General features: G+C 36.4%; 1 protein-coding gene and 1 long non-coding RNA gene across 11 annotated transcripts in view; one reads left to right on the forward strand and one right to left on the reverse strand.

Annotated features, from left to right (window-relative positions):
- The window catches only part of RNF17 (ring finger protein 17), a 131,319-nt gene that overhangs the window by 62,215 nt on the left and 43,710 nt on the right, over positions 1-25,394 (reverse strand). For all 10 annotated transcript variants that reach the window (XM_082435065.1, XM_082435064.1, XM_082435063.1 and 7 more), the window contains 7 exons: positions 24,168-24,326; positions 19,939-20,128; positions 18,512-18,680; positions 16,993-17,183; positions 15,907-16,048; positions 4,447-4,600; positions 969-1,084 (listed from right to left, as the gene is read on the reverse strand). In XM_082435065.1, the coding sequence (XP_082291191.1) occupies positions 969-1,084; positions 4,447-4,600; positions 15,907-16,048; positions 16,993-17,183; positions 18,512-18,680; positions 19,939-20,128; positions 24,168-24,326 (1,121 nt within the window). The remainder of the gene's footprint in view (positions 1-968; positions 1,085-4,446; positions 4,601-15,906; positions 16,049-16,992; positions 17,184-18,511; positions 18,681-19,938; positions 20,129-24,167; positions 24,327-25,394) is intronic.
- LOC309647650 lies at positions 4,517-10,140 on the forward strand. The gene is made up of 2 exons (XR_014256227.1): positions 4,517-8,732; positions 9,027-10,140. It is a non-coding gene; the product is annotated as an uncharacterized lncRNA (long non-coding RNA).

Below are 25,394 nucleotides of genomic sequence, written 5' to 3' on the forward strand. Positions count from 1 at the left end.
ATATAGTCAATATTTTACAATAACTATAAATGGAGTATAACTTTAAAAAATCATGAATCACTATACTGTACACTTGCAACTTATATAATACTGTACATCAATTAAAAAAATAAAATCCCCAATAACCTATTAAAAAAAATCCAAACCAAAAATGAAACAAACAAAAAAACAGATTAATTAATCTGTTGAAAATTAATTAATTTTGTTGAATGAATTATTGTATACTCAGATACTGGAATAATAAGCATCCATTGAAAGAATTATGACACATTGTTAAATGAAAAATCAGGTTATGGGACTATATATAGTCTAATCCCATAATTCTTAAAAACACAGATGATGTATCTTAGAAGTATATATATCAAAAATATTGAATAATTCTGAGTGATTCCCCCCTCATTTTACTCATCTGTATTTTCAAATTTTTCCTGTATCATTTTACCCATTTTTAAATGAAAAATACTGCTTAATAACAATTCAAATACTAGGAGTATATGAATTAGGAAATAAACCTCCTTAAATTTATCTCTGGGTAGTAGGATTCCAAGAGAAGGATAAGTTTTTTATTGATACTTATTCTTCCAGACTTCTCTCTTTCTCTGGCACACGTTATATATACTTAAACATAAATGGGATCACAGTAAAATCATTTCTGTAATCAGTTTTTTTCACATATCATATTCTTACTACCTTATACAGATATTTCAAAATAACACTAAAAGCTGCAGACCAGTAAGTACTTATAAAGACACAAATATATACACGTTTATAATTAATGCTTATTTGCTAAGATACATATTATTTTTTAAACAGTAACTATAGAGACTCTTTTCTATAGCCCATGAATCAGAAATTATTTACAGAAAAAGTGAAGTTAAAAGAACATTTCTACGGTGAAAATAACTTCTAAAAATACTTTCATATTTGTGCTAATATTCTAACCCTATGATTTATAGTAAGTAGATTACCTTCTCTGCAGGATTCAGAAACTCATCCTTTATTTTACGCATTTCTTTAAGTGTTATTTTTGCTGTATTGCCAAAGTCCACATATTTAACTTCAACTTCACGATGTCCAGGCAATCCTTCAAAAATTATGAAATTGGAAATCACAAACTTGGAAAAAAAAGAATTATCTAGCAAAATTTAGGCTGATCTACAATCAACTAGATTCGAATGCCTTTATGTTCAACATACAAACTTAATATTTTTTTAATGTAAAAAATATTTCTAATATGTGAACTTCACAAAATCAACCATAATGCATACCTGTTCAGACTCGGTGAATGAGAAACTAACAATTTAAAGATAGCTAAAGGACAACCAAAATCAGGATAACAAAATAGCCATCAAATGCTAGGTGTTACGGCCTAAAAGTTAAGAATTAGGTTTGGAGTTAGACACTTAAATGACATGTGACTCTGAGAAAGCTAATTAATATCTCTAAGATACTACCCTGAGCAAGTTACTTTTTCTCTGTAGGCCTCATTATTTCACCTGTAAAGTGGGTGTACCAATAGAATCAAATCTTATTAAGACTCTTTTTGAGGACTCACCTATTTAAAATACTCTGCAAAGAACCAAGCACAAAATAAGCACTTAATGTTTGTTAGTCAACACAGGTAATCAAACAAGGCAAAAGACTTAATGATCAAGACACAGGTTCATTCGTATAATAATATCTAACTGTGAAATTTAAAAAAATTATCTGGGGATATTGTGAAAAATGAGCAGAAACAGACCTCTATGTGAAACCAGTTTTCATATTTTAAAGGATACCAAAGAAACCTCCGGAAGGTTTGAACACACCGAAGTTTGAATAAAGATCTATCATAAACTGACCTTTTTGTAAATACTCAGAATATGACTGACTTTAGTCCCCTAAGCACACGTATGTACAATGCTACCAAACTTGTTGCCATTACTTTCAAATTTAAAAACTAATACAGTACATATAATTTCAAAATGGAAAAAGTTTGGGCATTCTCTGCCCCTTGGTAGAAGTGAAAGCAGATGGAACAACACTGGCACCGCTCGACATGGCACTCAAGCAGCTCAGGTACCTGAGAAGACGTGTGTACCCTAAGAGTAAGGTAAAGAGGTGAGGGGACCTTGCCCTGTTTCCAGTGGAATCCTCATGCAAGAAAGAAAATCTCAAGTGTAACGACACCATTAGATTCTTACCATTCCTCAAGTCCCTGAATGCAGATGCGGTTTTAAACAAAAACAAACAAATGGATATGGGATGGGATTTAAAGAACAGTTTTCCCCAAATAATCAATCATGTGTGAGTAGAATCAGGAGACATGGAAGGTCTCAAAATTTCCCTTCCATTTATTCTCTCTGAGGAAAATGCTCCACCAAAATATGGAAGTAAACCAAAAAGGTAAATGGGATCCAGAAAACAAGCAATCCAATTCAGGAAAACAAGCGAAAAAAACTCCCAGAATAACAAGCCTAGGGGACAAGCAGTCTAATTGGAGCAGATAATAGAAGGATGTTTTCACTGTTACAAAAAAAAAAAAAAATCAAACCAGCATTATCTGAAAAGCCTAATCATGTGGAAAATTGTTTTAAACTACTAGGAAAATGTAGCCATAGATTACTGGGTTGGCCAAAAAGTTCTTTCGGTTTTTTAACCAAAAATAAAAGACACATTTTTCATTTTCACCAAGGACTTCATTGAACAACATATTCACCCTTTTTGTTCCACTACCTTCTGCCATTTTTCAGGCAACTTCATAATTTGATCTTCCCAAAACTTATCTTTTTGAGCAAAGAACTGTTCCAGGTGCCTTTTACAGTCTTCCAGGAAATGGAAATTTTTTCCATTAAGGGAATTTTGTGAAGACCGAAATAAATGGAAATCCGAAGGTGCAATGTCTGGTGAATACAGCGGATGAATCAGAACTTCCCAGCCAAGCTGTAACAGTTTTTGCCTGGTCATCAAAGAAACATGCGGTCTTGTGCTATCCTGATGGAAGAGTATGCGTTTTCTGTTGACTAATTCTAGACGCTTTTCGTCAAGTGCTGCTTTCAGTTGGTCTAACTGGGAGCAGTACTTGTTGGAATTAATCGTTTGGTTTTCCGGAAGGAGCTCATGATAGAGGATTCCCTTCCAATCCCACCATATACACGACATCACCTTCTTTGGATGAAGACTGGCCTTTGGTGTGGTTGGCGGTGGTTCATTTCGCTTGCCCCACAATCTCTTCCGTTCCACATTATTGTACAGTATCCACTTTTCATCCTCTGTCACAATTTGTTTTATAAATGGAATGTTTTTGTTACGTTTCAGCGGAGAATTGCATGCGGAAATACAGTCAAGAAGGTTTTTTTCACTTAACTTATGTGGAACCCAAACATCAAAGCGATGAACATAACCAAGCTGGTGCAAATGATTTTCAATCCTTGATTTGTATGTTTTGAGTATATTAGCTACTCAAAAGCATCTCCAGCATGGTATGACGTTGACTGTTCTCAATTAATGTCTCTATTTGATTGCTATCAACTTCAACTGTCTACCTGACAGTGGAGCATCGTCCAGCGAGAAGTCTCCAGCATGAAACTTTGCAAACCACTTTTGACACATTCTATCAGTCACTGCACCTTCTCCATACACTGTACAAATCTTTTTTTGCATTTCAGTTGCGTTTTTACCCTTCTTGAAATAATAAAGCATAATATGCCGAAAATGTTGCTTTTTTCTCTTCCATCTTCAAAACTAAAATAGCTACACAAATTTCACCAATTTTGATAAGTTTTTTTTAAAATGCACGCTGATATGACAGCTGTCACAATACAATCTAAGAAAATTGTTTCGAATGAAGTTAAAGACAACTAAGTGCTATGAGAGTCATCTTATGGGAAAAACAAATGAACCTTTTGGCCAACCCAATAAAAGAAAATAAAGTGAAAAATTGATGTAATTATTAACTCAGAATTACAGTATACTTTAGGGAGTAGCACTGAAAATACTTGCATAGAATAAGAATATAACTAAAAATTGTGATACATCAATAACTATGTGGGAGGAGAGAAGGGACAAAAGAGCTACAAAAGATCTAAAATTCGTCTAACATAATTAATACCTAAGACTGAAGTACCTACAAAGTATAACATATTATTTAGAAAAAACAACACAGATAAACGACAAAAAGTATTTGCCTTTTTGGAGGAGAGTGGAGTATGTGTAAGTCATTTAGCACTATCTAACCTTTTAAATAAGGCAAATGTTAGAAAACAAAAAAAAATGGTTAAGTCCTAGTCAAATTGAATGAAATCTAAGGAGTCAGAGGTTCATCTATCAACACTATTGCTAGCTTTCTAAAGAGCAAAACTGTAAGATCAAATAATAATCACTTCCATGATTTAATTTGTACTGACTCAAATGGTATCAATTTTTAAGCATAACATTTCACTGAGGAAATAGTGTGCAATTTCCTACCAATAACTTTTGCTCGGTACCAAACTCCATCTTCAAATTTAGCTACACAGGCTTGATCTTGAACTGGACAGAGGATTTCCAGATTTTCTCCATCTTCATTTTTATAGAATTCCTCAATTGTCTTTAATAGAAATAAAAAATCCAGGCTCTCTATCTAAGAAACAGAGTTAAAGCAGGGATTAAAGCACTGTAGTTTCATAGAAACTTAAAATTTAAGTGTTGCATGTTTATAGGCACTGCTCATAAAATTATGAAATATTAGAATTGAATTAGATATAAACTGTCATGTAATTTATATTTGAAATATTTTGTTACAGAAGTAGTATATAAAATTAGCATATATAAACATAACAAAATTTTTAAAAAATCATATTCTTCCAGATATCTAAAATGTACATGCTTCTAGGTCTTTTTCTTTTTAGTTTTTTTGGCTGCGCTGTGCAGCTTGCGGGATCTTAGTTCCCCGATCAGGGACTGAACCCAGGCCCACAGCAGTGAAAGCGCTGAATCCTAATCACTGGACCACCAGGGAACTCCCGCTCCTAGATCTTTTTCTAAGCACACTTTCCATACTTTTGTATGTACCAAAAATGAGACCATACCATACATATAATTCGATAATCTGCATTTTTTTCTATCAATTCTCACTTTTTCTGCTTCAGTAAGTGTTCCTACTAGTACTTCTAGAACGTATTAGATTTCCCTAACTGACCAAACCCAGTATCCAATCTAAGACTACATGTTATATTTGGTTATCTCAGTAAGTCTTATAATTTAGTGTAGTGTTCTTTTTAAAATGACCCTGTCTTGTTAAAGACAGTGTGCTATTTTTCTGCAGAATGCCCCATCTTCTGGATTTATGTGGTTATGTTTTCATCCTGTTATTTATCTTGTTCCTCCATTGAGTAGGGCCTATCCCTGGAATTTCCCCCAAACTGAGAGTTATATCTACAAGTTTGATGGATTCAAGCCAAACCTTTTGGCTAGAATACGTCAAGTTGCAACACATCAAGACATAATATTACTGACTCACTAATGATATGCTAAGATTCACCTACGGAAAGGGCTGGTGATTCTCATCCCTTCATTATACAGTTACGTTTTCCCCTTGTGGTCACCAAGTAATTCATGTAGTACTACTTTGGCATTGTATGAATGTCCAATTTCCCATCAGCCATCCATCTAATGGTTTTAATGTGAATTGATAAATCTTCTTTAAATCAATCATTTCAGTAGAGTTTGTGAAATGACTGCATAATTGAATAGAGCTTTACCTTATTAAATGGGACTATTTGGTTACTTTAAAACATAGTTCCTGAAGTTCTTATACTACTTAAAACACAGCTCCTAAACCAAAACCAAGGATAAATGTTTATTTTTCCAAATACCAATTCGTAAGATGAAAAATATTTTAAAATCCATCTCAAATGGTCAAAAAATGAAGTTTTTCGCTTTTGTGGGTATAATAATGCAAGTGGAAATTTTCTGAATCTTTTGTTATTTCATATAAATTATTTTCACAACACTTTAAACCTTTTAAACCTTTCTTTTTTCCCCCCCAGTACATTGTTGTAATTGTTCTATTTTATTGTTGGTTATTGTTGTTAATCTCTTGCTGTGCCTAATTTATAAATTAAACTGTATCTTAGGTATACATGTATAGGAAAAAAACATCATATATACAGGGTTCAGTACTGTCCACAGTTTCAGGCGTCCACTGGGAGTCTTGTATCCCCTGCAGACAAGGGGGGACTACTATATGTGATGGAGGAAATGGACGGAGGTCTGGATGCACAGACTGTAAACCTTTATTTCTAAGTAGATATTATTCATATTCTTCCATTAACAGATTATCCAAATGGAACATTGGAAAATTCAATAGAGAAATGACATCAGCAAAACAGCAGACTCTGAAGCTCCAAGCTCTTGTTCCCCCACAGAAACACTGAAAAAATGAGAAACCATCTGAACCAACTCTGTTAGAGCTCTGGGAAACAGTTAAAGGCTTACAGCACCCAAGCAAACACCCAATCAAGCTTTCAACATTCAAGGAAATCAACATAAACATTTGCTGAACACAAGCTAAAAGAACAGAGAGACTTCAGTGATCACATACTAGGAATAGTATTTGTAAGAATAGTTTGAAAAAGTCTTAAAATAAATCAACTACTAGTCTTCAACAATTTTAAAAAATCCAGTATGTGTGTGGGGGGTGATCTGATTTTCAGAGTTATGTAATAGTCAATGCCCAATTTTCAACAAGAAATCAGAAGGCATACAAAGAAACAGGAAAACATGGCTCATTCCAAGGAACAAAATAAACAGACAGAAATCAGCCCTTAGGAAGCCCAGATAGTGGATTTACTAGACAAAAACTTTAGAACAACTGTCTTAAATATGCTCAAAGAGCTAAAGGAAAACATGGACAATGAACTAGAGAAAACCAGGAAAACAATAAAGGATCAAAATGAAAGTATCAACAAAGAGACAGTAATTATAAAAAGGAATCAAATTCTGGAGCTGAAAAGTACAATAACTGAAACAAAAAATACTCTGGAGGGGTTCAATAGCAGATTTGAGCAGGCATAAGAGTCAGTGAACTTGAATATAGGACAACTGAAATAGTGAGGAGCAGAAATAAAAAAGAATTAAGTGAACAGAGACCAAGGTATTTATGAGATATCATTAATCTCACATTATCATTGTGAGATATCATTAATATGCATTATGGGAGCCCCAGAAAGAGAAGAGAGAAAGAAAGGAGCAGAAAGAGTATTTGAAGAAATAATGACCAAAAACTTCCCAAATTTGATGAAGTACACAAATCTACAAATCCAAGCAGTTCAATGTTATGGGTTGATTTATGTCTCCCCCAAAAAGATATGTTGGAGTTGTAACCCCCAGAACCTCAAAACATGACCTTATTTGGAGATAGGGTATTTATCAAGTTAAAATGAGGTCGTTAAAGTGGGCCTTAATCCAATGTGATTGGTGTCCTTATTAAAAGGGGTAAATTTGGGCACAAAGACACATACACAGGAGAATGCATGTAAAGATGAAGGCAGAAACTGGAGTGAGGCAGAAGCCACTGAACACCAAATTTTCCAGCTAACCACCAGAAGCTAGGGAAAAAGGCATGGAATAGATTCTCACTAACAACCTTCAGAAGGAACCAACACTACTAACAACTTGATCTCACACTTCCAGACTCCAGAATTGTGAGACAATAAATTTATGTTAAGACACTTAACTTGTGGAACTTTCTTATGGCACCCCTAGGAAATGAATACAGATTTTGGAATGGGAAAGTAGGGTGCTGTTGTAATAAATACCTAACATATGGGAGAAACTCTGAAATTGGGTAATGAATAGAAAGAAGAGGAAGAATTATGTGGTACTTGAATGAAAATAAACAGATTGCTTTGGAAAGATTACTGGCAGAAATATGGATATTAAAGGTATTTCTGGTGAGATTTCAGACAGAAATGAGGAATATGATACTGAAAACTGGAGGAAAGGCAATCCTTGTTACACAGTGGTAGAGAACTTGGCTGAATTATGTTCTATTGGGTGAAAAGTTGAACTTGGATATTTAGCTGAGGAGACTGCTAAGCAAAGTGTCAAAGTGCCAGCCAGGTTTTTCTCCTTGCTGCTTATAATAAGATGTGAGAGGACAGACATAAATTGAAGAATAAATTGTTAAACATAAAGGAAGCAGAATCTGAAGATTTAGAAAATTCTCAGCCTATCTGTATTTCAAAAAATGAGAAAGCAAGCTCTGGAGAGAACACCAAGGGCATGGCTGGGCAGTGTCCGCTCAAGAGATTATGGGTGTATGACTTGTGGATCTAATCATTCATCTCAGCAGAAACAAGGCCAGCGTGAACTGAAGGGGACAGAGGTGAGAGGAAATGAAGGGGGGCCGGTGGGCTTGTGGGATTCTATAGGCAGGAAGTGAGCTGACAGAGCTATTCGGTTATGAACATATGTTTCAAGAAAAGGGAAGGCTGATCCTGAAGGAGATTCAGAGGCTAGTGTATCTGCAACTGCTACTCAGGCCCAGAGGGCACAGACCTGAGAGGCAGGGCTGGTTCCTCCTCTGTTCCAGGGATGGGGCCTCCTCCTGGGTTCCAGAGGGTTAGGATAAATCCTCAACTCCAATGGGTGAGGTTGCTGCCATGACTGAAGGGGTAGGGCCACCACCCTAGTGGGACTGGAGGACAGAGCATCCAGCCAATGAGGGTTATTCTCAAGCCATAAGAATCTAATGGAATTTTCCCTGCTAGGTTTTATTTATTTATTTATTTTTGGCTGTGTTGGGTCTTCATTGCTGTGCGAGGGCTTTCTCTAATTGCGGCAAGCGGGGGCCACTCTTCATCGCGGTGCGCGGACCTCTCACTATCGTGGCCTCTCTTGTTGTGGAGAACAGGCTCCAGACGCGCAGGCTCAGTAGTTGTGGCTCACGGGCCCAGTTGCTCCGCGGCATATGGGATCTTCCCAGACCGGGGCTCGAACCCGTGTCCCCTGCATTGGCAGGCAGACTCTCAACCACTGCGCCACCAGGGAAGCCCCCCTGCTAGGTTTTAGACTTACTGTCTGGTCTCACAGATTCAGAGACAGAGAGCAGTTCTGCCTCAGCTTGAGTTAAACAATTCTTACCTATACCTGATTCAGATAATCAGGGATTTAGTGATTTTATATGAGATTTTGGATTTAGATTTGATGCTAGAATGGTTAAGTTTTTTGGAATGTTGGGATGGGGTTATTGCATGTGGGGAGGAAATTTTTGATACAGCAGAAAGTGGACTGCTTATGGGTTGAACTGTGTCCTCCCCCCAAAATATGTTGAAGTTCTAACCCCCCAGTACCTCAGCATGTGTCCTTATTTGGAGATAGGGTTTTACCTTGATAGATATTATCAAGTTAAATTAAAGTCTTAGGCGGGACCTAATTCAACATGACTGTTGTCTGTATTAAAAAATTGAGACAGACAAGTACACAGAGAGAGTGCCATGTGAAGGAAGCAGAGACTGGGATGATGCAGCAGAAGCCAATGAGTGCGAAAGACTGCCAGCAAACCACCAAATCTAGGGGAGAGACATGGAACAGATATTCCCTCCCAGACCGCAGAAGGAACCAACTCTGCCAACACCTTGATCTTAAACTTGCAGACTCCAGAACTGTGAGAAAATAAATTTCTGTTTTTTTAAACTACCTAGTATATGGCACTTTTTGCACAGGGGGGTGGGAGTGGGCATGCCACAAAGCTTGTGGGATCTTAGTTCCCTGACCACAGATTGAAACTGGCCCCTGGCAGTGAAAGCGCAGAGTCCTAACCACTGTACCGCCAGGCAATTCCCTGTGGCACTTCATTATAGCAGCCTTAGAAAGTTACTATACTCAAAAAACGCAAAGTAGGATAAATTCAAAGAGAGACACACTAGATGCATGATAAACAAACTGTCAACAGCCAAAGACAAAGTGAGAGTTGTGAAAGCAGCAAGAGAGAAGTGACTTGTCATATATAAGGGATCATCAATAAGATTATCAGCTGACTTCTCATCAGAAATCCTGGAGGTCAGAAGATAACATTTAAACTGCTGAAAGAAAAAAGCATCAACTGAGAATTATAGATCCAGCAACACTATCCTTCAAAAGAGAGGGAGAAATAAGCTATTCACAGATAAACAAGAAGTGAGGAAGTTCATTAACACTAGACCTGTCTTATGAACAATGCTAAAGGGAGTCCTTCAGGAGGAAATGAAAGGTGTTAGAGTGTAACTTAGAGCCACATTAAAATGTAAAGATCTGTGGTTAACATAAATACATGGACAAATATGACAGCCAATATTATTAACTTTAGTTTGTAACTCCACTTTTATTTTCTATAGGATTTAAAAGACAAATGCATAAAAATAATTATAAATCTACATTACTGAGCACACAATGTACAAAGATTCATTTCTGAGATCAATAATATAAAAGGAGAATGGAGTTATACAGGAGTAGGGTTTTGTTCAATTAAAGTTGGTATCAATTCGTATTAGATTTCTATAACTTTAGGATGTTATATGTAATCCCCATAGTAACAATAGATAAATATATAGATACACAAAAGGAAATAAGAAGGGAACCAAAACATGACACTACAGTATTTCCACACCCATGTTCATTGCAGCATCATTCACAATAGTCAAGAGGTAGAAGCAAACCAAATGTCCATCAATGGATGAATGAATTAATAAAATGTGGTATATACATACAATGGAATATTAGCCAGCCTTAAAGAAGTTAAGTCCTGTCACATGCTACAACATGGATGAAACATGAGGGCATTATGCTAAGTGAAAAAAGCCAGTGCCAAAGGACAAATACAGGTATCCCTGCTATCTGAAAGTAGAGTGTTCCTATGAAATCTTTTGTAAGCCAAAAGGTAGTAAAGCAAATAAGCTCACTTTTTTTGCTAAGACCAAAAATTCTCTTCAGATTTCTTTCAGTTAGTAAAAACAGATACTAATACAGGTCTTTCAGAAAAGCAAAGTTGGTGTAAAGTGAACTTTCAAAAAGCAGGGTAAAGCTGTGCTGTATGATTCCACTTACATGAAGTATCTAAATAGCCACATTCATAGAAAAAGAAAGTAGAATTGTAGTTGTCAGTGGTTGAGGGTAGAATGAAATACGGAGTTATCGTTCAAGGGGTACTGAGTTTCAGTTTTGCAAGATGAACAGATTCTAGAGATCTTTTGTACAACAACGTGAATATAGTGAACACTACTGAATGTACATCTTAAATTGGAGGGCAAATTTTGTATGTGAAGGACTGACAGCTTTTCTTCTAAGAACAGTAACAGGATAGGATGCATGCTTTTGCCACTGCTATTTAATATACTATTTTAAGTTCTAGTCAGAGTAATTAGGCAAAAAAAAAGATAGAAAAGCCAACCAAATTGACAAAAAGTAGGAAAATGATCTCTTTTTTGCAGATGACATGATCTTATAGGTAGAAAACCCTAAGATGCCACAAAAATACTAGTAGGTCTAATAAATGAATTTGGCAAAGATGTAGGATACAAAATGAACACACAAAAAAATCAGATGCATTTCTACACAATAACAATGAACAGTCTGAAAAGGCAATCAAGAAAACAATTCATTTTACAATAGAATAAAAAGAATATACTCAGGAATAAACATAACCGAGGATGCTACAGACTTGTACCCTTGTTGTACACTACACAACACTGCTGAAATTAATGAAGACAAAATAAAGATGCAAAGATCTCCCATGTTCATGAACTGAAAGATTTAATATTGTTAAGATGTCAGTACCCAAAGCAATCTATAATTCAAAGTCATCCCTATCAAAATCCCAACGATGTTTAAGGTAGAACAGAAAAACCCATCTGAAAAGTCATATGGGATCTCAAGGGACCCCAAACTTCCAAAACAAACTTGAAAAAGAACAAAGTTGGAGAGCTCACACATCCGGATTTCAAAACTTGCTACAAAGCCACAGTAATTAAAACAGTGTGCTACTCAGACAAGGAATAAAAGGTATCCAAATTGGAAGGGAAGAGGTAAAATTGTCACTATATGCAGATGACATGATACTATACATAGAAAACCCTAAGGATGCCACACAAAAACTACTAGATCCGGGACCTCCCTGATGGTCCAGTGGGTAAGACTCCACACTCCCAATGCAGGGGGCCTGGGTTCAATCCCTGGTCGGGAAACTAGATCCCACATGCGTGCTGCAACTAAGAGTCTGCATGCCGCAACTAAGAATCTGCATGCTGCAACTGAGACCTGGTGCAGCCTAAATAAATAACTAAATATTAAAAAAAAAAAAAGCTCTACTAGATCTAATAAATGAATTCAGCAAAGTAGCAGGATACAAGATTAACATTCAGGAATCAGTTGCATTTCTTTACACTAACAATAAAATAATATCAGAAAGAGAATGTAAAAAAAAAAACCTTTTAAAATTGCACCAAAAAAACCCACCTAGGAATAAACCTGACCAAGGAGCTGAAAGACTTATATGCTGAGAACTATAAAACATTAATAAAGGAAATTATAGAGGAATCAAAGAAATGGAAAGATATCCCACATTCTTGGATTGGAAGAATTAATACTGTTAAAATGGCAATACTACCCAAAGCAATCTACAGATTTAATGTGATCCCTATCAAATTACCCATGACAGTTTTCAGAGAACTACAACAATAATCCAAAAACTTACATGGAAACATAAAAGACCCAGAATTGTCAAAGCAATCCTGAGGAAAAAAAAACAAAGCAGGAGGCATAATTCTCCCAGATTTCAGACAATACTACAAAGCTACAGTAATCAAACCAGTGTAGTATTGGTACAAAAACAGACATATGGATCAATGAAACAGAACAGAGAGCCCAGAAATAAATCCACACACCTACGATCAATTAATCTTCAAAAAGGAGGCAAGAATATAAAATGGGAAAAAGTCTCTTTAGCAGTGGTGCTGGGAAAGTCGGACAGCTGCATGTAAATCAATGAAGTTAGAACACACCCTCACGCCATGCACAAAAATAAACTCAAAATGGCTTGAAGACTTTTATAAGACATAACACCATAAAACTCCTAGAAGAGAGCATAGGCAAAACCTTCTCTGACATAAACTGTACCAATGTTTTCTTAGGTCAGTCTCCCAAGGCAATAGAAATAAAAACAAAAATAAACAAACAGGACCTAATGAAACTCACAAGCCTTTTCACAGCAAAGAAAACCATAAACAAAACGAAAAGACAACCTACGGTATGGGAGAAAATATTTGCAAATGATGCAACCGACAAGGGCTTAATCTCCAAAATATATAAACAGCTCATACAACTCAACAACAACAACAAAAAAAACCCAACTGAAAAATGGGCAGGAGACCTTAATAGACATTTCTCCAAAGAAGACATACAGATGGTCAGTAGGCACATGAAAAGATGCTCCACATGACTAATTATTAGAGAAATGCAAATCAAAACTACAATGAGGTACCACCTCACACTGGTCAGAATGGCCACCATTAAAAAGTCTATAGGGGGATTTCACTGGTGGCGCAGTGGTTAAGAATCCACCTGCCAATGCAGGGGACACTGGTTCGAGCCCTGGTCCCGGAAGATCCCACATGCCACGGAGCAACTAAGCCCACGCACCACAACTACTGAGCCTGCGCTCTACAGTCTGTGTGCCACAACTACTGAAGCGCGCATGCCTAGAGCTCGTGCTCTGAAACAAGAGAAGCCACTGCAATGAGAAGGCTGCGCACCACAACGAAGAGTAGCCCCCACTCGACACAACTAGAGAAAGCCCGCGTGCAGCAACGAAGACCCAACACAGCCATTAAAAAAAAAAAAAAGTCTATAGGGACTTCCCTGATGGCCCAGTGATGAAGACTCCATGATTCCACTGCAGGGGGCACGGGTTTGATCCCTGGCTGGGGAACTAAGATCCTGCATGCCGTGTGGTGTGACCAAAAAAGTAAATAAAAACAAAAAAATTAAAAATAAATACATTAAAAGTTTACAAATAACAAACGCTGGAGAGGCTGTGGAGAAAAGGGAACCCTCCTACACTGTTGGTGGGAATGTACATTGGTGCAGCCACTATGGAGAACAGTATGGAGGTTCCTCAGAAAACTAAAAATAGAGATATACCATATAATCCAGCAATTCCACTCCTGGGCATATATCCAGACAAAACTATAATTCAAAAAGATACATGCACCCCTATGTTCATAGCAACACCATTCACAATAGCCATGACATGGAAGCAACCTAAATGTCCATCGAAAGATGAAAGGATAAAGAAAATGTGGTATATATATACAATGGAATACTATTCAGCCATAGAAAAGAACAAAATAATGCTATTTGCAGCAACATGGATGCAACTAGAGATTATCATACTAAGTGAAGTAATTCAGAAAGAGAAAGACAAATACCATATGATATCACTTACATGCAGAATCTAAAATATGGCAAAAATGAACCTATCTTCAAAACAGAAACAGACTCACAGACACAGAGAACAGACTTGTGGTTGCCAAGGGGGAGGGTGAGAGGCAGAGAGATGGACTGTGAGTCTGGGGTCGGCAGATGCAAACTATTACATTTACAATGGATAAACAACAAGGTCCTACTGTACAGCACGGGGAACGATATTCAATCTCCTGGGATAAACCATAATGGAAAAGAATATTAAAAGAGAATGTATGTATGTATATAACTGAGTCACTTTGCAGTGCAGCAGAGATTGGCACACTGTGAATCAACTATACTTCAATTAAAAAAAAAAACAACCAAAAAAACCAGTGTGCTACTGCCGTAAGGACAGACAGATGGACCAATGGAATAGAATAGAGAGCCCAGAAATAAACATTCACGTATATGGTCAACTGAGTTTTGACAAGAGTGCCAAGACCATTCAATAGAGAAAAGACCATCTTTTCAACAAATGGTGCTGGGTAAACTGGATATCCAATGGGAAAGAATGAAGTTGGACCTTTCCCTTACACCATATATAAAAATTAGCTCAAAATAACTCAAAGACCTAAATGTAAGAGTTAAAACTATAAAACTCATAGAAGAAAACACAGGGGGGAAAAGCTTCACCATGTTAGACTGGCAATGATTTCTTGGATATGACATCAAAATACTGGCAACAAAAGAAAAAGTAGATAAACTGGACTTTATCAATTAAAAACTTTTTGAAAGAATGCTATCAAGAGAGTGATAAGGTAAGCCACAGAATAAGAAAAAACATCTGAAAATGATATATCTGATAAAAGATTAATATCCATAATGTATAAAGATCTCCTATAACCCAACAACAGCAAAATAAATAATCCAATTCAAAAATGGGCAATGGACTGGAATTAACTCATTCTAAGGGCCATAACGCTTTGTGTGACACATAAAGCATGAACACAAAGAGATCAATAAAGATGAACCGTAATGCTGGTAGCTATCTAAAACAAACCCATCAGTCATATATCCAAAATTTTCTATGAATGACTTTAATCTGAATCTATTTTGGTATTCGAAAATTAGCTAGGAACAATAAGTAAATTCTCATACATCATCAGAAGCAGGTGTTATCATTTTATTTTGATTTGCCAGCTCTATGTGCTCTCCTGGTTTCTAGATTGCAGAAGGTAGCAAGAAACATTTACACATTAGGGATCCTTCATTTTCCTTCCCCTCCATACTTCACTAACTTGCATGATAAAGATTTCCTTCAATTTACTATGAATCACGTGAATTTCTTGTTTAAAAACAAGAAACTACTAAGCTACTAAGAAACTTAAATTTACAGAAGGTTGATAGTGGTTTGCTCTAAATTCATACTGGGTCCTCATTTCCATTATAAATTTCTACTTAAAATTTGAAAAAATACTTTGTCTCAAAGGACCACTATATACTTACCAACTGAAGATAGAAATCAGTAGGACTATTTATATGACAAACCATAACCGAAACATCTGTCATTCCTTTAGGCAGAACAGGTGGATGATAGTGTAACGTCGTATTTTTTTCAGAGTGACTTCTTGGTGATTGAGACCTAAACCTAATTAAAAGCATAAGCAAGAGCCATTAAGTCTCTCTTCTCTCAGTGAATTGATCTGAAGAAAAAGGACTTACACACATACTGATTTATCTACCAAGAGTATTTTTCCAATTTGTCTCTTCTAACTTACAACATTTCTTAGTATTGTCTCCAATTATCAAACCAGGATAAATAAGAGGTCAAGTCTCAAAACTCAATAATTAACCTTCAAGTTTGTGCTGGAACATTTTTGAGTTGGGGCTGTATGTTCTACTCAAAGTTTCTACTCTTTTGGTTGACAATACCCAGCATCTATGGTAGCAATCAGAAAGGCCAGCTGAGCGGTTTCTGTGACCCCTTTCACCTCCAATACTCTACTTTAGTTTTATTTTTCCAGAATGGAATCTACTTGGGTCACTTCCAGAGTCGTGTAATTGCTCAGGAGAGAAAGTAGTATCTTCCATTATCTCTGTGGTTACTTAGTCATCTTACTTTGTTCATCAGAAATGAGAAAGGAAAGAAATTTAAGTATCTACTCTAGATTCATACATTAAATATAGAGTGGTGATCATGATCTTATTCCAAAGGTTAGAAAATGTAAGTCAAGAACTGTTAAACTGTATTCTTGAAACCCTAGTGGAGCTACTTGTAAAAGTTAGCAAGAGTCTAAAGAAATGTTCCATATCTACCAATCGTTTCTATTTTGAATTTTTTCTATTTCCTTAAATCAAATGATCTGAATGCAATTTTCACAGACAACCGTACTTAGAAAACTCTGACAGCAGTATTTTTAACCTCTTCGAGTATGTTAGGATGTCCCTGGTGGTCTAGTGGTTAGGATTTGGTGCTCCCTCTTAGTGTATGTTACAGTTCACTTTAGAGCCCATATCTTTTAAAGGTAAAATCTGCTGTTCCAATTTATAGCTATAACCTTGAAAATATTTACATTTTAGTAAGTTACCTACCTTGCTAGTTCCATAAAAACTAATGCATCTCTAAGAGACACAGGCATATCACTGCTTATTTTATTTGTTGGTGGCTTCTGTAGATCTACAATTAGCACACCATCTTCTTCTTTAAAAACTTTCATTAAAACAGCCTTCTTATTTACCATTTTCAAAAATTCTATTTTAGCTTCTTCTCCCCAGCCTTCAGTCTGTGGAAAAAGTAAAATTCCAATGTATTCAGTAATTATAATTAGCTCTAATGGTACAACGTTGTAGATTTAGCTTTGTAACAGCCAAAGTCTGCAAATTCGAACAAAGGCACTGAACCAACCATAGATATTTAGAAGCAGCTGGGCCCACAAACCCAAGGACAGTCTTTATGTATGCACAATGTACGGATCACACTTAGATTTTATAAACATGGTCTCAAGGTGACCATAAGCTGTTGCACTTCAGGACTTAGTTTTACTTCTGAATATTAATATCAAGATAATAAATAAAAATTTAAAAATAAAACAAGTATTATATACGAATTTTCCACTTAAACGATGAAATCCAAAAGGTAATTTTGAAAGCATGATGGAAGCCATGTAATACATTAAAGATATTTACAATCATTACCAGGTAACTTAGTTTCCATTACTAGCAATATATGAGGTAAATGCTACTTAAACAATAAGGAAAAATACTCACCCATTGAAAAAAAAAAGTCTCACTGAACTTTGAAACTTTAAGTATTCATACTTAAAGTAAATTTCACGGGCCAAAACTACACATTCCTTAAAAATAAAACATCTTCTAAAGATTTTGTGAGTATAAATGTAAAGCCCACTCAGAATAGAAAAGGCAAAAAAAAAAAAAAAGATAAAATTAAAGCCAAAATAATTTTCCCATTTTGAGGAAAATACCAGGGCTAATATGTTTATGTGTTTCCTTTTACTTTTTTATTCATTTGTTCATTCTTTCAAATATTTGCTGAATGCCTACTACGTGCTCAGTGATTTGCTAAGTGCTGGAATACAAAGATGAGCAAAGGTGCAGACTCCTGCTTTCACAGACTTTATAATAATATAATTGCTTAACAAGTATTTTTACACACAATTTCTGTCTCGTAGGAATTTTAAATCTTTCTGGGGAATAAATATTCATTAATAATACAAAGCAGAATACAATATAGGCTATAAGTAGTGAGCAAAGGGCCATGGAAATAGTGAAGAAATGAATGGAAACACATACCACATAACATTTAAAATTTATTTTTCTCTCCATATTTATTTGACTCCAAAATTTTATGGTTTACTTGGATATTTCACCCATCATTATGTTCATATATGCATATTCAACTCAATATCCCATTAAGAACGGTTCTAATTGTAGAAACTGAAGTTCATTTCCTTTTTTATTGGCACCAATAGTTTATTATACAAAATGTATTTAACAAGAGAACTGAACCTACATTCAGTAATCTGGTCAGCAATGCATAGCTAAAACTGGACTATCTGGCCCCTGAATAAGAAATAATTTAAGTCTCACTTACTGAATTCTGTGGAACAATGTCTTTCAATGAGCACGGCTGTGCTAATGGCTGGATGTCTTTCAGCAGCCCTTCAATATATGGCTCAGACTTCCTCAGAGCCAGACACAAGTCATTTAGTGTGACATGCTGCTTAGCAATGTGTTCTGATCTCATATGAGTATCACCAACTCTGGGAAGAATTCAAGCAATATTTACTGAAAATAATGCTTCAAGCCCAAACTTGCCTTACCCCACAAAAGGTATGCATTTCTAAGGATACTCTCTTTAAGTTAAATCTTCTAGCAAGTTATACTCTTTTAAAAATTTATTTATTTATTTTTACATCTTTATTGGATTATAACTGCTTTACAATGGTGTGTTAGTTGCTGCTGTATAACAAAGTAAATCAGCTATACATATACATACATCCCCATATCTCCTCCCTCTTGCGTCTCCCTCCCACCCTCCCTATCCCTCCCCTCTAGGTGGTCACAAAGCACCAAGCTGATCTCCCTGTGCTATGCAGCTGCTTCCCACTAGCTATCTATTTTACACGTGGTAGTGTATATATGTCAATGCTACTCTCTCACTTCGTCCCAGCTTACCCTTCCCCCACTGTGTCCTCAAGTCCATTCTCTACGTCTGCATCTCTATTCCCACCCTGCCACTGGGTTCATCAGTACCATTTTTCTAGATTCCATATAAATGTGTTAATATATGGTATTTTTCTCTTAGAAAGTTATATTCTGATTCATACTATCTCACTATATAGATTTAATCTAGCTTTTATAAACACAGACACTGTTTCTACCTATAGAAATAAATCTCAACTGCCTTCATCTGGATTGTCTTTCATATACCTATTTGGTTTAAATTTAAAAGGCATAATGACACCCCCAAGTAGAAATCTATTTATAAAGCTATGACCATTTAATAAAGTGACCATGCAAGAGTTAATACTGGTCCTTACTAGAAGAACATTTTCAGTTTGTTTTATTTTCCTAGAAGACTGAGGGAAACAGTTTTGAACATCTAGAGTTAGACACTATGCCACTTTAACATACAATAATGAAATTACAGAAATATGATTAAAAATTTTACTCAATCATCTGGCAACTAACTGTAACACTTCATTTAAAAGAACCATTTTTGTGCCTCATTTCCTGCTTTGAGGCTATACAGAAGAGCATTTAAGTTTGAAACATCAAAAAGTTCTTTTTCCAAGCTCCCCATCTAGTAACACTGATAACTAATACTTTACTAATTTAGTAATTAGTAAGGCAAATTACAGAGCAAAATAAAAGGTATATGCCTTGGAAGTGAAGAAGGATAATTTATTCCTCTCTACCTCTTCCTACTTTTCTTTATTCTTTAGTATCTCCCCTCCTCCCCCATCACAAGTGTTTCTAAGCAGACCACGAACACATAGTAATTATAAAATAACATACCCTGCAACAATTAGGACTTCAGAATTTCCAAAATCTACCATGAATATTTGTATTAGTGCAACTTTGTGGACTGAGAACTTGGTTGGAATACAAGGTTTTCTAATACTTTCACTTCCTATTGGAATTAATTCAGTAATAGTTCCTCGACACCACATTCCATTTTCAGTACTGTTGACAAATATTCTTGCACCTAAATAATGGAGACAAATCATTATCAATGTTTATGAAGAAAAATATCTAATTAGCTCTAATTTACAAACATGTACATTAGTTCCACCACTAAGAAGTCTTAATTCATTTATTAACTGATGATACAGTACTGTGTCAAGTGTTATGAGAGGGATTAAAAGGTAGTGTATTTTGGCAGTTTCTGTTATACAGAAACTTATGACCTAGACGGGGAGGTAAAAACAAAGAAAACAAAGCCAGCAGTCCTTTACTGAGGACCTGTGTTTTATAAACTATAACAAAGATGAGTAAGACCGTCCTGCCATCAAGAAGCTCAAGAAAGGAAAGGAGACAGGCAAGTAAGTGACTATAATACACTGTACTTATAACAATAAAGACCTGTCTTTGTGCATGTACACACATGCAAGTGCAGATATATATATACCGAAATCTATAAAATACTTTAGTAGCATAAAGGAAGCAGCAATGACATTCTCTTGGTAAAAGGGGAGTGTAAGTAAAGAAACCAAGAAAGGCAGAGTGTAAAGGCCAAAATTAAGAAATTAATACACAGTGGAGTTCAGAGAAGGGGAAGATGAACCAAGGACCAAGCAGCAGAGGAAGACCTTATGGTCTTCCCTTATAGAGGGATCAGATGAATTACAAATTAATAACCAGAAAAAAAGATCAAGTTAGAAAGAATTTTTATTTTTACTGTAGGCTCAGCAATGTTCTCAGTATTTTGTGTTTTAATTCACCTCCTCCCCACAACAACCCCATGGAGATGGTGCTTCCATCCTATAGGTGAGGAAACTAGGCAAAAAGAGGCTGAAAACCCAGCCCAAGCCACATGGCTATTTAGAAGAAGTAGGAAGAGAACCCAGGTAGTCTTAGAGCCCATCCTCTTAAAAACTCAGCTAGCATCAGAGATATACTTGGTAAGACTTGATCACTGATTATATACAGAGAGATGCTGTAGAATCCCCTCTATACAGGCTAATAAAAACAGGATAGTTGAGAGGCACATCAGGGCAACTTTTTAAGTTCTACCAAAACATGTGTTTTGGCCTTGAGATTGTCATCAACCCTTCTCTTATGCTGATATACCATATAACCAATATTCTTAGTTTTAAACTATATGCTATTAAACTATTCTTTCTTGCAACAGATGAGATAAAAGTCTATTGAAGTCATCTGTTGTTCTTTATAATGAAGAACACAGGTAGGAAAAGGGAACAAGAGGATACTCTGCTAAAGCATTACATTACATTTCTTCCCTTACCATTAATTTCTCAAAAGATAAATGAGGGCTTCCCTGGTGGCACAGTGGTTAAGAATCCAGGGTAATGCAGGGGGCACAGGTTCGAACCCTGGTCTGGGAAGATCCCACATGCCCTGGAGCAACTAAGCCCGTGTGCCACAACTACTGAGCCTGTGAGCCACAACTACTGAAGCCCATGCGCCTAGAGCCCATGCTCCGCAACAAAAGAAGCCACCACAATGAGAAGCCCGTGCACCGCAATGAAGAGCAGCTCTTGCTTGCCGCAACTAGGGAAAGCCCACGTGCGGCAACGAAGACCCAACGCAGCCAAAAATAAAAAAATTGAAAGAAAAAGAAAAAAGATAGATGAGTATTTAAATCATGTATATCTACCTTGAAATAATAATTATCCTTGACAACTTAAAGGATGACTTTTTGGCTTTCTTAGAACATTTTCTAAATCTAAACTAAGCTCTTTTGTGCATATATTAAATTTAGAGAATTATTTGCAGTCGTAAAAATTAACTTTAACGCTACACTCTTCCCTCCTTAGATATTCAGAATTTAAACACTATTTTTTAAATTAATTTATTCTATTTATTTATTTTTGGCTGCGCTGGGTCTTTGTTGCTGCACACGGGCTTTTTCTAGTTGCTGCGAGTGGGGGCTACTCTTCGTTGAGGTGCATGTACTTCTCATTGTGGTGGCTTCTCTTTCTTTTTTTAATTTATTTTTGGCTGTTTTGGGTCTTCGTTGCTGCATGAGGGCTTTCTCTAGTTGTGGCGAGCGGGGGCTACTCTTCATGGCAGTGCACGGGCTTCTCATTGTGGTGGCTTCTCTTGTTGCAGAGCAGGGCTCTAGGCACGTGGGCTTCAGTAGTTGTGGCATGCGGGCTCAGTAGTTGTGGCACACAGGCTGTTGCTCCGTGGCAAGTGGGATCTTCCCAGACCAGGGATTGAACCCATGTCCCCTGCATTGGCAGGTGGATTCTTAACCATTGCGCCACCAGGGAAGTCCCGTGGTGGCTTCTCTTGTTGCAGAGCATGGGCTCGAGGCACACGGGCTTCAGCAGTTGTGGCTCGCAGGCTCTAGAGCGCAGGCTCGGTAGCTGTGGTGCACGGGTTTAGTTGCTCCGCGGCATGTGGGATCTTCCTGGACCAAGGCTCGAACCCGTATCCCCTGCACTGGCAGGAGGATTCTTAACCACTGTACCACCAGGGAAGTCCCTAAACACTATTTTTTAAGTTTAAAAATTATTATTCATTTTTATCAGAAGTATATGATGATTCTAGTCTTGATATTCTGATAAGCTACAAAGATGAGCTGAGAGTTAGTAACACTTTTAAAGAACTACTATAGGGACTTCCCCAGTGGTCCAGTGGTAAAGAATCCGCCTTCCAATGCAAGGGATGTGGGTTCAATCCCTGGTCGGGGAACTAAGATAACACGTGCCACAGGGCAACTAAGCCCACGTGCCTCAACTAGAGAGCCCGAGTGCCACAAGCAACAGAGCCCACACGTCACAACTAGAGAGAGAAAAACCCACATGCCACAACTAGAGAGAAGTCCGTGCACTGCAACTAGAGAAGCCCACGCACTGCAATGAAAGGTCCCACGTGCCGCAACCAAGACCCGACGTAGCCAAAAAATTAAAAATTTTTTTAAAAAAACCTAATATATAAAGCTGAACGGACAATATAGTAGTTTTTGGTATTAGTTATATATAGGCATTGATAGTAACAGAATGAGAAAAATGCTCTATTAATAAATCAAACAAATCATAGCTTCATCTTATTACAGAGTACAATCAAATTTAATCAAGTGTTACAAGGAAAACGTTTGTAATGAAAGCCTAAATTACAGCAAATTACACACAGCCTTAGAATTAAGATGGACTGATTAAATTTACCAATTACCCTCTGTGTGGCCCTAGGAAATGGATGCCACTGCCCTGCATCTATCTCACTCAGGTGTTCAATGACATCTTCAACGTTCACATGCAGACAGCAAGGGATGGTAGTCATACTACAAGGAACACTTAGAGGAATACTTCTCTCTGGAGATGAGGGGACAAGTTATATAACCCATCATGGGTTTTGTAATTTAAAAAATATCTTACCTTACTCCCTAATGGAGTTTTTGTGCATATCTCACTCAACAGTCAATTTTATGTCCATTGACAGATGAATGGATAAAGAAGATGTGGTCAATGAAATACTACTCAGCCATAGAAAAGATCAAAATAATGCCATCTGCAACAACATGGATGGAACTAGAGATTATCATACTAAGTGAAGTCAGAAAGAGAAAGACAAATACCATATTTGGTATTTGATGAAGTGGGAGTTTGTGGTTGGTAGATGCAAGCTATTACAAATACAATGGATAAACAACAAGGTCCTACTGGATAGCACAGGGAACTATATTCAGCGATAAACCATAATGGAAAACAACATTAAAAAAAAGAAAGCAAGTTCCAAATTACTATGACTCCAGTTAAACTTGGCAAATGATACTAAAAATATTTAAAAATCATTTAAAAATGACATTAAAAATACTGGAATTATGTATACTGTATACTGTAATAATATTACTACTAGGTATCTCTGAGCAGAACAAAAAAAAAAACAGTCGATTTTAATACTTAGCTAAGTTACCTAAATAAAATTTAACCTATGTTAAATAATTCCAAAACCTTTATGCTTGCACAAATCTGTATTACAAAAAGTCTATAGGGGTTGGCCAATATTACAATATTTAAATAAGCTTCATATTTTAACTTAGAGTAATATTTCATTACCTAGCTCCAAAATGTCTGAAGGATCAAGGTATACACTCTTACTGCAAAACTGATTCACCTTCTTTTCCAATACTGTTGCATCTTTTATCTGTGAATACTTCCGAATGTAGAAGTGGCAAGGATGTATTACATGGCTTACAAAAACTAGCTCTGGAGAACCTGGATGAGAATATTTAAACCACATTAATAAGCCAAAAGTCAGGAAAGAATTCACAGAAACTGAATGCAGTATCCTTTGAAAGAATGTGTCTTGTAGCACTGCAAACTCTAGAATACCTAGGCCCACAAAAGGTAACCCAAACCCCAAACAGTAACTAGACTGATAAAACAAACACATCCCACTTCCACAATGATTTCTTTAGCAACCTGAACTGCAAACATTTTATTTTATTTGCAAAATATGTTAAATAAGTGGAATTGAAGTTCAAGTAGTTAGTTAGGTTCTAAAGTCAGAGTATATGCTGTAACTCTACTGTATTACAACAAAACTTCAGAATTTATTTATAGACATAATTGAAACTCAGAACCCCATTGATAACGATGTTTCTAATATAGCCCCCAAAATCCTGTTTAAACTATACTAAACTGAAAGAACTAATAATTAGCTCATAGCCACTTTGAATCTTAAATCTTATCAGGCTGGAGAAGTATGAAAAAAAGTCTGGGAAAGCCAACATACTGAGCAGCATTTAGGGGGAGATATGTGTGTTTTGGTGGAAGTAAGGGTGGGGCAGAATAAAAGACAGTGAGAAACTTCTTGTATACAGCAGTAATTAAGCCAAGTGTTTCTACTGATATGAAAAGATCTCCAGAATATAATGTTAAGGAAAGAATTAAGGGGCTTCCCTGGCCGTCTAGTGGTTAAGACTCCACGCTTCCACTGCAGGGGGCACAGGTTCGATCCCTGACCGGGGAATTAAGATCCCGCATGCCATGTGACGTGGCCAAGACAAAAAAAAAAAAAAAAAAAGGAAAAAAGAAAGGAATTAAAAAAACACTGCAGTGTATATGGCATGCTGTGTTTTGTGTACAAAAACAACCAAAAATGAGAATTAGAAAAATAATATATGTGTATTTGTTCAAATATGAATAAAGAAACTGGAAGGGAGGAAGAGACAAATGGAATGGGAATAGGTTAAGGGAAAAGGTTCACAGGGTATTTTTATATATATATATTTAATTTTTGAACAATGTAGGTGTGCTAGTATATCTAGTAAAAATGTTTAA

Source organism: Balaenoptera physalus (assembly GCF_965194825.1).
Source record: "Balaenoptera physalus genome assembly, chromosome: 18".
NCBI lineage: Eukaryota > Metazoa > Chordata > Mammalia > Artiodactyla > Balaenopteridae > Balaenoptera > Balaenoptera physalus.